At 39.2% G+C, this 16,952-nt stretch overlaps 1 protein-coding gene across 1 annotated transcript in view; it reads left to right on the top strand.

Moving 5' to 3' along the window:
* The window catches only part of LOC134650935 (uncharacterized), a 62,500-nt gene extending 45,825 nt beyond the window's left edge, over window positions 1-16,675 (top strand). The window contains 13 exon segments of the mRNA XM_063505889.1: window positions 3,726-3,818; window positions 7,160-7,221; window positions 8,585-8,656; window positions 9,283-9,420; window positions 9,929-9,994; window positions 10,247-10,438; window positions 11,142-11,361; window positions 11,924-12,171; window positions 12,245-12,421; window positions 13,470-13,688; window positions 14,156-14,325; window positions 14,446-16,254; window positions 16,477-16,675. Of these exon segments, the coding sequence (XP_063361959.1) occupies window positions 3,726-3,818; window positions 7,160-7,221; window positions 8,585-8,656; window positions 9,283-9,420; window positions 9,929-9,994; window positions 10,247-10,438; window positions 11,142-11,361; window positions 11,924-12,171; window positions 12,245-12,421; window positions 13,470-13,688; window positions 14,156-14,325; window positions 14,446-16,246 (3,458 nt within the window). The 3' untranslated portion in view covers window positions 16,247-16,254; window positions 16,477-16,675.
* Window positions 16,676-16,952: the final 277 nt, after the last annotated feature.

The following is a 16,952-nucleotide window of genomic DNA, read 5'->3' as shown; positions in this document are numbered from 1 at the left end:
CATAGAAAGTAAATTACGTTCTCGATGGCGTTTATGTCAGTTTTGGCACTGTCGGCCTTTCACTTGCCATTTTACTGTACAAAATAGTTGCTTCTTGCTTTTGCAAAGTGCAATCAACACACTGAATAATTGAATACATGTTTAAAAAAACTTATTTCCGATCTACGAAACTCTTACCTAGACGGAACTTAATAAATTTATCTGTAGGCTTAGCATGTGATTGCCGTGACAGTATCTCGCGGCGAGATAGACTTCCCGTCTTTTTTAACGATTTTAATAAAAGAGGGAGGCGATCAAGTGCTAGCCCGGCTGACATGACATGACTGACTCTTAACTGGCAGTTATCCCGTCTCCCTAAATAATAATTATATAGCCCGCACGCAGTTTTGAATCCTACCCAATAATTATACAATATTCCGATTTAAAAAAAAAGTTGAGTTTAGTTATTAAAAGTTTTGATTGTATAAAATAAAGTTGTATACCTATAATATTTACGATATTACAATATTTGACATTGTCAAGCAATAGTAGAATCGAGGCACAATAAACGTGGGGTCATTTTTGAGCTCTAGGTACCTAGTCAGAATGAGCTCTAGTCAGCCTGTGACTAAAAATCAAACTTCATACCAACACAAACTTTGTACATCTTTTCACACAACTTACACGAAGTCATTGAAGCGAAGGCAATTAATTTTATACACCGTAAGCCAAATGGGTGCATCTATATGCAAAACCTCAGTGCTTGGCTACGGAACTGGGACGTGGTCCGTGCCAAATTGTCTCTGGCTTATCTAGAGTATTAAAGCTGACGCTACGACCATAAACTTGTGCGTTCGCGATGTATGGGCATCCAAGCTTGTTCTATTACTACTTTATTATAGCTAGTGTTGGTGGAAACTATATTTGAAGAACTTGACTCGTTTTTAACACATTCAATGCCGAAAACCCGGGTATTTTATGATTTCGTTCCCTGGCCGGACGACCCGATAGTGGGGATTGGGGTACTACAGCTTTATATGAAGACATTTTTGTGGCCTGGCGCGAATGTCTTGTTTGGCTGGGTGGCAATGAATGTATTAAGAGAATCAGCGCTTAAAAATCTTGGTCTTTTAAGAGTTCGCTAAACAACATTAAATAGGGTTTCGGAATATTTAAGTGTTGTAAACTAGTGTTAATAGAGTCTTTTGAGTATATTTGAAGACTCGTTATTACGTGACTGTGCGCTTAAAAGTCGTTTGTCGGGACTTTTGCTCCAGCTCAACACAAAACTATCGAGAATAAATAAACACAAAGACTCCGTCAATCATTTTATAGGTTTTACAAAAATACTTAACAGGAAAGGAATACCGCGTTATCTGAGTTGCGTATAAGCCGTTTTCATGTGAAGACAAAATTTAATTTGAAGTTTTTGTAATAAAACAAATAGTTCTCTGGAGAGGACTCAAATCAAGAGACTTGGGTCTCTAACAATTTGAAAAGTTTTGGCATAATTATAAAAGTATGGAAAACTGAGTCGAGTCTTAAAGCGGAAGACTCAGAAGACTCGAGTCTTAACCAACACTATGGCCGGCTGGTGGTGAACTAATTTATTTCGCTAGACAACAACTAAATGGGCTCTCGGACTGTTAAAGTGTTGTAAACCCTGATATACGAGTCTCGTACGCATTTCATCACGTTTTGCGGGTCTTTGCGGGTATAATACGTATTTTATTACCGAAAAGTATGTATTAAGTAACCGCGTTTTAATTGAAATTGTAAGTGTATTATGAAGAATTATTTCCGTAATCACTACACTTTATAAAACAAAGTTCCTCGCCGCGTCTGTCTGTCTATACCTATGTTCGCGATAAACACAAGAACTACTGAACGGATTTTCATACCGTTTTCACCTATCAATAGAATGATTCTTGAGGAAGGTTTAGGTTTACAATTTGTTAAGGTAACCCCTGCGAAGTCGGGGCGGGTCGCTAATTATGTAACTAATAATTATCTCTGATTATATCATGGTTTTTCTTGCGAAGTAGTTATTCTATTTTAGATATCATTCTTGTTCACCTTTACTTAGCCTTTAGCTTCAATAATAATTATAATTTCTATAGCGTGACTTAATTAACCTTTAAAGTCTAGTGGTTATTCTACTTTTATCATGATAAATATTTATAGTACCGTAAAATGGGGTGAGTAGGGTTCGCAGGGAGCGATAGGTTATAAATGGGGAGAGAAGGGATGAAAGGCACCCCCCTTTCATCCCTTCTCTCCACATTCATAACCTGAGATGGGATTTTAAGGCTACCTACTGCTACAAAAATAATGTATTCAAATTTAAAATGGAGCTATAGTAATACTCATAATAAAAAAAACCGGCCAAGTGCGAGTCGGACTCGCGCACGGAGGGTTCCGCACCATCAACTAAAAATAGAGCAAAACAAGCAAAAAAACGGTCACCCATCCAAGTACTGACCCCGCCGCTGACGTTGCTTAACTTCGGTCAAAAATCACGTTTGTTGTATGGGAGCCCCACTTAAATCTTTATTTTATTCTGTTTTTAGTATTTGTTGTCATAGCGGCAACAGAAATACATCATCTGTGAAAATTTCAACTGCTAGACAGCTATCACGGTTCGGGAGATACAGCCTGGTGACAGACGGACGGACGGACGGACGGACGGACGGACGGACAGCGGAGTCTTAGTAATAGGGTCCCGTTTTTACCCTTTGGGTGCGGAACCCTAAAAAATCGATTCAACAACCTTCCAAAATCACCTTTGTATGAAAACCCAACTCACCCCAAATACGAGTGACTATGGGGTGAGGTGGGATTTCCTGTTTATCGTCAAAGTTATGAAATGGAACTACCTAAAATAAAATAAAAACTTAAATGCAAACGTCCGGAACACTTATTATGTAGGTACACCATTCAATTTGCATATGTAAAAATAAAATGTTATCGGGGTTTGAATGTCAGTTTTGCACCTACTCACCCCATTTTATGGTAATAAACGCTATAGATCATAAAACGAAAGAAAGTATTAATTGTTACGGAATATTTGCTGAGTCACGACGTGGTCACGACAGTGGCAAATAAAGACTGAGCCGTTTTTGTACCTTAAATATATTATGTTTAAATTTGTTGATGGTTGTTAAACAGGTTTATATTCTAAATTGTCTTGTTTTCCACCACATATTTGTGGGGGATAAACCTATCACTATTAAGTAGAGATTTATAGCACAATTATATATTATTATAGCACAGTTAAACCACGAAAGTGTATCTACATATATTAGAAGCTTATTCAGAGTTTATATGAGGACTGTTATTGATCGACTGACGTAGGTATACATAAAAGTAAACAACAAATTCATAGAACGGTTTTTATGGAATTAAAAATTTGACAAGGTTCCATCTACTGCCAGTACTGTGCCGTTAAAATTATTTTAACGGCACAGTACTGGCAGTAGATGGAACCTTGTCAAATATGTCCTTGTGATATTTCTATAATAGGCGCACCTGAATTCTACAAATATCACATTTAACATAATATTTCAATAATATTAGCCTCTAGTATACTTTATTTTTCGGGCAGATCGTTAATACCTTTCTTGTTTTAAAGTTTCATTTCCTTATGAATGAATAAAGATAAGATAATATGCAATAAGCTAAAATATCATAAGATAAGATAATATCTACCTTGCGCAGTGTTTACTTATTGCTATTTTTTGTTACAGGAGCTGCCGCAGCGTCTCGGTTGTACGTGGACGCAGTGGGCAAGCTGGGTCGTCAGGCCCAGCAGGGCACCTGGGGAGGATGTGCAGACATAGGTAACCTTCATACAAACTATGCAGATATAGGTAACCTTCATACAAACTATGCAGATATAGGTAACCTTCGTACTAACTATGCAGTTAAAGGTAACCTTCATACATACTATGCAGATAAATATAGGTAACCTTCGTACAAACTATGCAGATATAGGTAACCTTCGTACAAACTATGCATATATATAGATAACCTTCATACAAACTATGCAGATATAGGTAACCTTCATATAAACTATGCAGATATAGGTAACCTTCATACAAACTATGCAGAAATAGGTAACCTTCATACAAACCATTTAATCACACCTTCAATTGAAAGGCAGAGAGATACTCAAGGTTTGACTCCTGCTACAACCACACTCGCAATGCTTGTCGCTCGTAATTTTGCCAGCCGGGCTAGCACATGATTGGCGCGACAATATCTTGCGGCGAGATAGACTACCCGTCCCTCTTTTATTAACATAATTAGTAAAAGACGCGGCCTACAAATGTGATCCGAGGGATCGTAGTGGAGTCTCAGCTTGTATCGCTGGCGGTCGACGACATATGTCGTCGGAATGTTGCCAAATTGCAAAATTTTCACATTGAAAAATTTAGGAATCTTCTCATGTTTTTGTGTGGAGATCGGTAATTTCCGTTTTCAAAATGGAAGTTTTCTCAATTTCCTATGTTTTTTGCCAAATTTCCGAGACCTTTTTAAACTTTTTCAAACATTCCGCAAATTGCACATCTGTACTTGCATCCCACACTCTTGCACTTGGTGCGACGCGCACTCTCCCAATTATTCAGTAAGAAATTAGTGAAATTAGACTTAGACTTGAGCGCAATCCGAAATGAAATGATTGATATTTATAAATATCATTCTTATTAGATGGACCTATAGACATTTTTCTGAACGGCTTAAGCCTCAGCTTTGTCTTTATCCTCAATCCATTTCGATTTATTCATTTCATTTGTCAAATTGGCATTCCGCCCACACAACACTTACCTACGCGTTCTCCATTCTGAAACTAATCAATAAACATTACATTAAATATTGTAATTATTTATTGTTAATCCTATTTACACATACAAACGTTAATCATTTAGATAAGTCAACGTCCTTAGTGACTTTGAAATACGTAGGTGTGTCTGACGGCCTACCGCGAACCACGTTCGACGTGTTGCCTCCCTGTCACACTTACGTACGAAATTACAAGTGCGACAGAGATGCAACACGTCGTACGTGGTTCGCGGTAGCCCCTCTGTTTATGTTATGAATCAAATTATCATTGTAAGTTGTTGAAAAAAAAATATGAAAATTTCCTTATAAAACTTATAAAGTAGGTAGTTAAGTGATTTTGACGTTAAAGGATAGATTGAATTTAATGTGAGATTCTAAAGTAAAGATGGTCCACGGTAAACCCACTTAAAACTTTTCCCATATCTCTTATAATCGATTTTCCTTAGCTAAAGTTGCAATGTATTTTCATTTTTATAGCTACATACTCGTATAATTATGCGATCCTATTACATACATATTTTTAGAAATATTATTTGGACGACTTGAAAACTTGTAGAATTATAGTCGTTATTTATTAAGAATCAAATTAATCACAGGCCTAAGTTAAGATTATTCAGGTTTTTTAGATTTTTGTGTATTTGCAGGATAATAATATTTCCTAGACAAGTAAGCTAATTTAATGAAATTAAAAATAAAATCCTATTGACTGTAGATATGAGCGCCGATAGGCATATAGCCGGCGGCGGCGCGCCGGTCAAAATTGGTCGGCGGCGGCGGCGAATCGGCGGCGTGGCCTTGAAACACCTTTGATTAATGAAAAAAGAATTCAAACCAAAATTTTACCGAAAAAACATGTTTTTGCTGTAAGAAACTTATGAAATAAATGATTTTTTTATGTTCAAGGATAATTTATTGAATAATGGAACGAAACTGTGGATAAGCGGTGTCGCGCGGCATCAGAGGCGGTCTTGATCATGGCGAGGCTTTGGCCGGAAGATCTTAGCGAGGCCCTTATCTTTTGAGCTAAGTTAAAAATTACGGATTGACTGTATCAGGGAAACGTCTTGTCGACAGTCCAAAAAAACGAGCTCCGTCATTAACCAATATCGACCCAATAAAACCGATTTATGTCAAAAGTGAGGCCCAACGCCGAGCTCCATGTAACACCGAAGACTTGATTTCGACGCCTCCCAGTGCGAGGCCAGAGGATGAGCTGCAGGTAAGCATACAGCTAAGAATCGAACGCCAAGTGTAAGCTTGGCTGACGACTGAACGCCTGGAGCGCCGATTGCGGCGCGCTTCTGTGCAAGGCCGAGCTGCAAGAGCGAGGGTGCAGGCCGATAAAGACTGAAGCCATAGTGTTAAAGATCTGAAGCTTTCCTGCGGGCGCATTCGTGCGACGCCAAAGGCCGAGCTGCAATGGAGCTAAGATCGGATAAGGACCACTGCTCAAGCGTTTTAAAACAGGCCGAAAGTTGAGCTCCAAAGAGGGCCAAAAACTTGCAGGTTCAAATAGCGGCTTAATTCCATGCGAACGATGCAAGCCCAAAGATTGAGCTGCGAGAGAGCAAAGCTTGAAATTTCAACAGTGGCCAAGTTTAATTGAGACCCGATTCCGACGCCCTTCCGTGCGAAGCCAACGGCCGGACGTTTGGACGTGGAAACCTGGAAATGCTTAATATCTCAAAATTAACCCCATTTTATACCTTTTAAAACGGTTTAACCATGCTTGCAATGGTTAAATTCGCGGTAAATGACGGATGGTTATCTGGCAAATTTGGCAAAATCTGGATCGGTAATCCAAAGATGTGGGTTCGAGTCTCACTTTAGCCAGAGTTGATTACAGTAATGTTTTTCATTGTGATTGACATGTATAGTGTATTTATACAATCTATAAATTGTAATGTGGAACGTTCCACAATAAAAATGGAAGGAAATCGGTATGTTTATTACAAGCATATTGATGTTAAAATTGATATTAAATAATTTCGTTTCCCCAAGACTAGTAGCGCGGTTACTAGACCATTTGCCTTCGATATTTTTGAATTATATATCCTAAAATACCTTTTGAATGCCTATAAACTATTCGAAGTGGCGCCGTTAATGATCTAAACTCTATTAAAAATATATTATCTGATTCTGAAAGTAGTAGTAACTACCAAGGTCACGCCGATGCCACGCCGATAGCGCAGCGTCGGCGGCGGCGGCGCGAAAATTTTGTCGGCGGCGGCGGCGCGCCGGCGCGGCGCTCATATCTAATTGACTGCGACAGGATTTTAATCAAATCTCATTAAGTGATTTTTTCAGCTCTATATCAAAGTGTTTTTGTCATTTACAGGGACCGCCTTAATGAAAGTCGTGGAAGTTTACCGAGAAATACAAGACCAGCAAATGAATATCGTAAGTGACTTTTTATTAGCATCCAGGAGGCTGGTTCTGTGTTAGCAAATTAGTTTTTCATCTAATTTTGATACGTCCTTGACTTGTGTTATCAATACGGCTACCACCAGTTTGACACTGCGTGCGACACATATTCGCTAGCGTGTGCGTAACTTACTTTCTATGCATCTCGCTCGTACTGGTATAAGTATTAGTGATTAGTTAGTTTCACACTGCAAAAGCAATCGTACCAATAAGTGCGAGCGAAATGCCGAGACGACTCCTGCATCCTGCCCTAGTAGCACGGTCGCATTTTTATCGTTTATCACCTGCCACGCTATCCGCACGCTGCACGCTGCCTGCTGCGTTTATGCCTGTCACGTTCTAACAAGTATGTAAGTGCGAAAGTGACGGGCATAGTGATAGTCGATAAAAATGGAACCGTGCTGATCCCGCTGGTCGCATTTCGTCAGCACCGATCAGCGTGAGCTGCTATCGCTCACGTCAAGGTCGTATGAAGATAAGATGAAATAATCAAAATTATAAAACAGCGTTGGCCGGCGGAGTCGGCGGAGCGTCAGTACTAAAGCCAGTTGTCGATTCCAATTTAACAACTTGCCTATCAACCTTAACTGGTTTTGATATGACCCTGAGGATGGTCTGGGTGATTGCGCACAACTTTCACTTCGTTTCAAATGCACCAATCAGCGTATGAACTTAGAACTTGTATATAACCTTTTTTAACGCAAATAAATGATTATGATTATGATTATGCGATGCGTGATGTTCAAGGTCGTATCAAAATTAAATAGACACCGTCACAAATTGTTAAATCTGAATCGGCCTCCCATTGCCTGAATAAAAACCTAATAGACGAAGTCTACACAATTCTTTGTGGCTAATGCTTGGGCTATTAAAGCGAATTAATGTTTCCCTAGCCTAAAAGTTTAACAAATATAGTACCGTTAGATAAAAACATCTGTTTTTATCTAACGGCACAACAGAAAGGAGGATAATGTGTTCAACAGTCTATGTGTGTATGTTTGTTCCTTTCTGGTAATCTAGAGACCAAACGCGTGGCCCGATTTTGATGACTTTTTTCGTCAGTCAAGTTGTCTAAACTATCAGTGTCATAAAAGCTATGAACGTAAGAAATAAACAATATAAGATGACAGTCCGACGCCATGTCATAAAAAAACGAGTTAATTCCCAGTTAATTTGTTACGGTGTCGGGAGTGTCGCTTTATTTTATTTTTACTATTATACTCATCCTTTTTTTTTGGGTGCCAGTACTAGTATAAGACAAAAATAGTATGATTCTCTCTGTCTATGTTGGAAATGAGACAGTACTTTGAGAAACTATACAATTTATTTGCTCTTTCAGTTGAAGGCGTTCTACGTGGATCTTCTGGTTCCCTTGGAGACAAATCTGGAGAAAGACACGAAAGTAGTGCAGGTTTGTTTACAAATAGAAAATCCTCCGCAAATCCTGTGAATGCGAGGTTTGCCAGCATTATTTACTAGAGGGCCCGAACTTCAAATAGCTTAGGCGAGTATCTCGTTTCGTATAAGGGTTTCTATTAAAAAAGTTTTCCGGAACTAAACGTCCCCCGTAATATTTTCTTTAGTTGGAGCTTCTTTGGGGTTGGCAACACGTCTTTGTAATCTTGTTTAAGAATAGCAACGAGCTTATAAATATGTTTTGATAAATATTACACGCTTAGAGCAACGAATTTATCAATATACCAACAATATTAGAATTCCTGATAAGGTGTTCAAGCACTAACATTTAACTACCTATCTTCAGTATCTAGTCACATTCCAACACTATTGTATAGTTTGGCAAGCCATTTCCGTCAGTAAAAAAAGGCGACAAATTTAAACATGGGCGCGAAGGATTGCCCTCCCATAGAAAAACTGAAATTCACACCTTTTTCTACTAACAAAACATATTCCCAGAGTATATTTGTCTACACTCGAACATAAACTAATTTTTATTAAGCATAACGTCCGCGAGCGATATTTTTTTTTTATTAGAGGATTTTTTTTGCTGAAGCAATAAAATAAAATTTTCATTTACAGTCAGAACAGAAGCGATTCCTGCAGCAACATAAACTGAGGTCTGAAAGCTACAGCAAGGCCGCCGCCACCATCAAGAAGCAACGGAAGAAGAAGACTAACGTTACCAAGGTCGGCTCTGCGATGGACAAAGAAATGAAGGTACTTTTTAATTATACAGGTTGGCTAAAAAAATACTGCATTCCAGTTGCCAGGGAGGTTTTTACTGAGCAACTTTTAGTATGGGACCAACCCCGAAATGGCGATATAAATTTGGCTCTTTCATACATTTTGGCTGGTCCATTTTCTTTACCTACCTATATTATAATTAAAGTTTACCCCACAGTTGTTTAGGTATAAATCTACTTACTTTTACTTCAATCCAATCACCGTTTCATGCTCTATGATTGTTCCTCCAAACTTTTAACTTTCAAAAAGACCCAAATTTTCCTGTTTTCGATTTGCTGGAATTGCTTTTTACGATTCTAAGAAATTTATCGACGAGAAAAAACTTTGACCAAGTTTGTGCCGTTGACGGTTTTCATTTTGTAAGGCCAATTCCGATTTAATCCTTGAGATTAATGTGAAAATTGATTAACTGATTAGAATTCATTTGTATTAGTTTCTTCCTACACTTCAGTTATAAAATTTAAGCATTAATTTGTTTCAGAACATGCAAATTTTGGAAGAGGAAAAAACAAAACTGGATGCGTTTTGTGAACAAAGCTTGAAAAATGTAAGTTTTAGTTTAATTAATACATCTTATTGTAGACAAAAAATCTGATTACTCTAAGAACTTAGTAAAGCCTTTGGTAAGGTCGATCCTGTTCGATCGTGTGGAAAGTGGTCCGTCGTACGACAGGTAAGGACGAACCTATAAATGAGAGCGAGAAAGAGATATACTTACCAAACCAAGGTCGTGGTCTTGTACGCCAATCTGTTACGGCGTTTAATGAAGACAGGATTTTTTAATAAATATCTTTTTCAGGCAATGACCCAAGAGCGCCGCCGCTACGGCTTCGTTTTGGAGCGACAGTGCTCCCTGGCAAAACACTGGCTGGCTTACCACTCCTCAGGCGCTGCTGCATACAACACAGGCTTGGACGAGTGGCTTGAAGTGTCTAGGACCAGGGAGTACCTGCCGCCCAATGTGGAGGCCATGTTCGTGAGCAGAATGAGGGTAAGATCATTTTTGAGATTTATATTTTTTAGGAGCTTGGACTGCCTTGACGTGACTCGGACTTGGTATCTTAGGCCTAATGTGACAGCCATGTGTGTGATCCGAATAAGGGTAAGTAGGTACCTGGTGCTGGATATTTAAGAAAATTAAATAAGTCTGAAAAGGGTATGCAGTCTAGAACTAGTCAAGTAACATTTAGAACAATTTCGTTCTATTAAACTTGCGTTGAACTCGAATTATCCATACAATTTAGATCCAGCTGCCAAAATATTAATAGACATGTATTTCAGATGACTCTTTCTAAATGGGTACGACGACGACAAAACGTAAAGCCTGTCTACACTAACGTAAAATTGTTTTATGGCGCTATTATTCCCCAAATAGCCCATTCGAAACTCGTACGACCTACATAATCTGCAGAACGCATTCATATTCCCATTCTTTCTTTAAAACCAATATTCTTTAGATGGGAAAAGCGTGGGATAAGAGCATAAAAATTTAATAACATTGTTTTCCAATGCGTTCTGGAACGTTATTGTATTTTAAATTAATGCCGTATTATTCTTTTAACAGCTCAATGCTCTTTACCTACAATATTTTTGTAAAATGGACTTTATTTCTTTAACATCAAGTCTGATTCCGTGTTCACGAGGAAAACAAATATTTCCTTGCCATTTTAAAATGAATTTAATTCCTTCAACAGCAAGTCTCATTCTGGGCTGACGAGGAAGTATACGCCAGTCCTCGCGCTGGAGACGATGATGACCGCGCTTCAGTCGGGTCTGCTCTGAGGAAGACCAGGTCCGTCGACGCGTCGTGCCTCGATGTGAGGTCTATTGGGGACCTGGGCTCACCGGCACAGGGTCTGTCGAGGGCTAAATCTGACTTCAATCTGCAAGCCAGCTTACACACTGGTGAACAAGGTGGGTGATATTTGAAATAAAATTTTGGACTAAGTTAATATACATATACTACGTAAACCTGTAAGTAGTCATAAAGCAATGTGCTTTTAGACATACCTTTTACGAACGCAAAATCACCATACCAAAAGATTTACACTTTACAGGCTGGCCCAAATATACGTTGACAAATAATTTTTAAGAACGTATTATCTTCAAAATAGCTTTGATACACAAACGCAAACATTTGTTAAAATGATTAATAATATACCGAAAAAGATTGTCAATTTTGAGTGACTTAAGTTTCAGGGATTTGCTAATCAAAAAACGACCTTGAGGTTTTCAATTTAGAATTCAATTTTGATTTTCATTGCTAACTCCACATCCGATCGGTTCAGAGGAAGGAGTTAAAAGGGTACAGTCGCCATCAGGTATAACGGAGCGGCCAAGGTGTTCACAATATCTGAACAAGCACTCTAACGCCTCGACAATAGAGGCGCGCTCCGATACTTGCAAGCACCTTGGCCGCTCAGATATATCTGATGGCGACTGTACCAGGGCAAATTTCATTTTTTTTTTATTACAGACGTCGATTCCCGTCCAGCAACGCGTCCATCATCATTAGCGCCTCCACCATGCACAACCCGGGAACCACCGCTAGCGCGAGCTCTTTACGCCTACTCGGCCGCCGGCGACAACCAGCTCAGCTTCCAGCAGGGAGATGTGCTAGCCCTGCTTGGGGAGCGTACCAAGGGATGGCAGTATGGGGAAAACATGCGCACCCATCATGCAGGCTGGTTCCCGCTGGCATATACTGAGCCGATAGCTGATGATGTTAGGTGAGTCATCTTCTTATAAATCGGTAAATTTTTGACAATTCTTGAAATAAGGACCCTAGGCTCCCTAGGAAGATGATTTAACATAACGTGACTTCTTTAACAGCTCTCCAGCCCGCTGGGGTTGCGCTCAGACCCCTAGCGAAGCCCCGCCGCCGGCCCCTGTCTCGCATACTACTCCGAGCACGCACCAGCACCCTCCGACACGCATGTTTGGAGACACCGTCACCGCTCATCATGTTAACAAGGTATTTTACCACTTAAAAGCGAGCTTGCTTTATTACATCACACTGATTGTAAGCGTAAATAGCAAAAACAAATATATGTTTCTTATTTCCTGTTTTCTTTTACATACTTACATTCACAATGGTTGTGCATTTCAAGAAGACAAGGCATGGTTATAACGGTTCATCATTTTCACAAGATTTTTAGGGTTCCGTAGCCAAATGGCAAAAAACGGAACCCTTATAGATTCGTCATGTCTGTCTGTCTGTCTGTCTGCCCGTCTGTCCGTCTGTCCGTCTGTCTGTCCGTCCGTATGTCACAGCCACTTTTCTCCGAAACTATAAGAACTATACTGTTGAAACTTGGTAAGTAGATGTATTCTGTGAACCGCATTAAGATTTTCACACAAAAATAGAAAAAAAACAATAAATTTTTGGGGTTCCCCGTACTTCGAACTGAAACTCAAAAATTTTTTTTTTCATCAAACCCATACGTGTGGGGTATCTATGGATAGGTCTTCAAAAATGATATTGAGGTTTCTAATATCATTTTTTTCTAAACTGAATAGTTTGGGCGAGAGACACTTCCAAAGTGGTAAAATGTGTGTCCCCCCCCCCCCCTGTAACTTCTAAAATAAGATAATGATAAAACTAAAAAAAATATATGATGTACATTACCATGTAAACTTCCACCGAAAATTGGTTTGAACGAGATCTAGTAAGTAGTTTTTTTTTATACGTCTTAAATCGCCTAAATACGGAACCCTTCATGGGCGAGTCCGACTCGCACTTGGCCGCTTTTTTTAGTCACATTCTTAATTATGACAATCACGATTCTTCATTGCACTGATAAAACTAATCAAAGCTGTATCAGTTAAAACGGGAATGATCATTGTTCAGCTATAGTTATTGAACTCGTGAATGATCATGAAATGTTTATGGAAATAAGAATTGTGTAATGGACGCGACAGATAAACTAGTGCATTCGCAGCGCGTTCGCTAGATCGGCTCACACATTTCTGTGAATTCCCTTATCACTCAAGTTAACCCATATTTCTGTTTCCATAACCAGGGTCGCCTCGGCAACGGTTCTCCTGGCCTGCCGCCAACCCTGCCGGCTCCGTCGCCCAGCGCGCTGAGTTCGTCGGCCAGCGCCACGTTCCACTCGTCCACGCCCGCTGCTGTGGCTACCAGCGCTATCAAGAACTCGACATCAGCCGCTAGCTTCACGACACACGCTGTTATTGAGACTAGGACTTTCGGTCCGCAAACGCTACCGTTACGTTCTCAGGTAATTCGAAACAAATAACTTATCCACGACCGCCGCTGTAGCCAGGACTATTAAGGACTCGACTTCGGCATTTGATAACTAGCAACGCATGTCATTGAGATGAGGAGTTTTGATCCGCAAAAGCTTCCCTTTCGTTATCCGGTAATTTAAACAAATGCACCACCCATATTGGTTTCAAAAAGATTACAAGTTCGAAGTCAAAAAAATTTAAACAATTTCAAATCATTGATTGATGATCTTAATTAAAGTGTATTTAATCTCTAACATCTAATAAAGTAATTTATTCAAGAAAATACTCTAGTTATATATGTAAGAAATCCACAACGCAGGCTTCGTCCGGTGGCCACAAACGCAAATCAGCAACATGCTTCGTCCCAAACACAACAATCTTAATCTTAATCTTCATCTTAATTAAACTCACGTAAAAGCATCGAATTCTAAAAGTCCTTTGTTATAATATTTCACAGATATCTCAAAACAAAGCTGGCCCAGCAAAAACAGCCGTGTCTGCCGTCGGAGCGGTGGGCAACGTCTCACTGCATAGCTCGAACGACTCCGGATTCTCCAACGAGCCGCCTCCTCAGCCTGATGTTGATTATAGCGATGAGGAGGCTCAACGCCTGCGTGTACCCATCAGGTATGCAAAATAAACATACCTTCGAAGTATTTAGATTTTTGTTTATCCTTTTCCGTTGCTAAATTTTTCATTAAAGTAGCGCTTGTTTAATTTTATCCCCTTTTATTTTCTGCCCCGTAGTAAATCTGCTCAGCATTCAAACGATCATAAAGCTTACCTGCTCAAAACCCAAAGCTTGAGACGAGGACCCAAACCAAACAATGTAAATGGCTACTTGACGGATGACCAACAACTAATGCTACGGAACATGCTGGAAATGGATAAAGATTCACAGAAAGTGAAACGGACCAAGTCATTTTGGAAATTTGGTCGAACGACGAACGAAGAGATAATGGAGGGTATGTCACTTTGGCAGCATCGTGACATAGTTGATACTGTACCAGAATACAAGAAAAAACTTTTTGTTAAAATCAAGAAAGATCTGAGACCTGCTCCGGAGGTTCCAGAGACAAGGAACCAAATGACTCCAGAAAAGACACCCCCAATTGAAAATGGACAGTCGCGACCACAAGAAACAATTGATAGAAAAGATATAAAAGTTACCAATGGTATTCGTCAAGCAAAAAGTTTGGGCTCAATAGAAAATGAGGAACGGGTTGAAAGAATCAGAAAGAGCGAAGTATACCACCAAAATCAAGCCTTGAATAAAAAAACGTCATCAGAAAAAGTAATCGCTGAAGAAAAATTGGAAGATATAGTACCTCGTAATGAGTCCCGACATTCTGATTTAACAAACACCAGTACTATAAAAACTAATTTCGAGAACAGTTTCTATAACGATGAAAATGGAGAAGGTTTTGTAATGAAGACTGTTAAACGACGTGAAATACTGCAAAGATACGATAATGACAGCGGTTCTGATGTTAATTCGGTAGCATCTAGTACTGATCCGTATGATTGCATCATAGTAGATGATCATATGACGTCTAGAAAACAACAAGAACTTGATAAACGCAGACAAACGCAAGCTATGGAAGATGACTTCAAGAAAAGAAAAGAGAACGCATATATGCCTGAATTTGAAGAAATCGAAGTTACCCCTATAAAACCACATGTGCGTGCAACGCTGTCTTCTGATAAAGCCAAACGATCATCACACGAACACTCTCCTCCTAAAACAATGGAATTCAAAACTTTTAAAGACAATTCAAAAGATGTTAAGACATTTTCTGCGTCTTCGGAGACGTTAAAGTACAAAGACAATGAACCGCTTACTGATCGTTATGGCATTCCCACAGAGCGCAATAATAATGACATAAGAAATGAAAATGCGTACAACGGACGTGACGAAGGAACACTTAAATATAACAAAAAACGTTCCAGTAAAGAGGAAAAAATTAGACAACCACAGACTTTCGATAATGGACATCACAACAAAAAGGAATACCCACAAGCTGAAATTAGAGCTACAAAGAAAGATATGAGACCGTATGAAAGCAGAGAGCCGAGAATTGATTATTCATTAGAAAGACGTGCAGTACGAAAGGACACAAATCCAAGGGACAACCGGGACCCGAGAATCAAAAACAGGGGGCAGAGAAGCTACGACGATAGTTCACTGCAGTACAACGGACGCACAGACAGATATTACGAGTCAAACATATCCTATTTCAGTGATCAAGAGAGACGTGTCTCACGATACGATTATGAGACAGATTCGAAGAAAGCAGAAAAGACGAAAATGAGGCAAGAAGAAGCGAGGCTAGAGGCCAGGAGGTTGATGGACAGGCGTACTGAGGGGCCATACAGCGAGTCCGATGACCAAAAGTTCAACGAGGCCTTAAAACAACAACGACCACAGTTGCTGCCTCGGACCAAATTGCTCAAGAGACCCGTAGAAGGAGGCGAACTACCCGAAGAGGGCCATACTTTCGGCCCGTGGTATGACTTGTGGGGCCGCGAAACTAGCGTCTACAAATAGATCTACAGGTTTTGTTATGTTTTTGTTATATCACTCTTAAAATTTACGTTGATTTATTTTGTAGTTTGTAAACACCTTGTATTCTTTGTGTATTGCCTTATAAAACATCGATATTATCACAATTACTTAAGGCCATATTAGTGTATAAATTAATATATGTTTTATATAACCAAGTTAACGAGATTTTACCATAAATTTAGAGTAATTAGTAAAGTAAACTTTTTGTGCAGGCCTCAACAATTTGCGACCGTGAAGTTAAGGAAGGCACTCACGAACGATCGGTCCTCGCCCGCCATTGAATAGTGTTTTATAAATATTATTTTGTTAATTATATTGAAAGTGTAAATTAGACGTCTACTTGTATTTTGTACAGTTAAATATTCATAGTTTAACAAAGAATATATATATCACGATTTTTACAATAATTAACAGTGTTGTTTTATTCGACATTCCTTTCGTAGCAAATATCAATAATGAATGGACATATCAAAGACGGAGACGGATATGTTAGTTGCTCTTTTAATAGTCTATAATTCTATATTGTCATGCGTTACCTTGCACTTAAATACTTTGTTAAAAAAAGTGACGGCAACGGTGGTGGTCAAAAATCGTAGGTTGTAGAGATAAAATCGTTCTTGAAAAAAATTAAAAAAGATGGCAAAAATTCTTCGGTCAAAACCCTTATTATACACAGACAAGAGTTTAA

The sequence above is a fragment of the Cydia amplana genome, chromosome 9, assembly GCF_948474715.1.
Source record: "Cydia amplana chromosome 9, ilCydAmpl1.1, whole genome shotgun sequence".
NCBI lineage: Eukaryota > Metazoa > Arthropoda > Insecta > Lepidoptera > Tortricidae > Cydia > Cydia amplana.
Note: the sequence above shows the minus strand (reverse complement) of the source record. Positions and strands in the feature narration are given on the sequence as shown.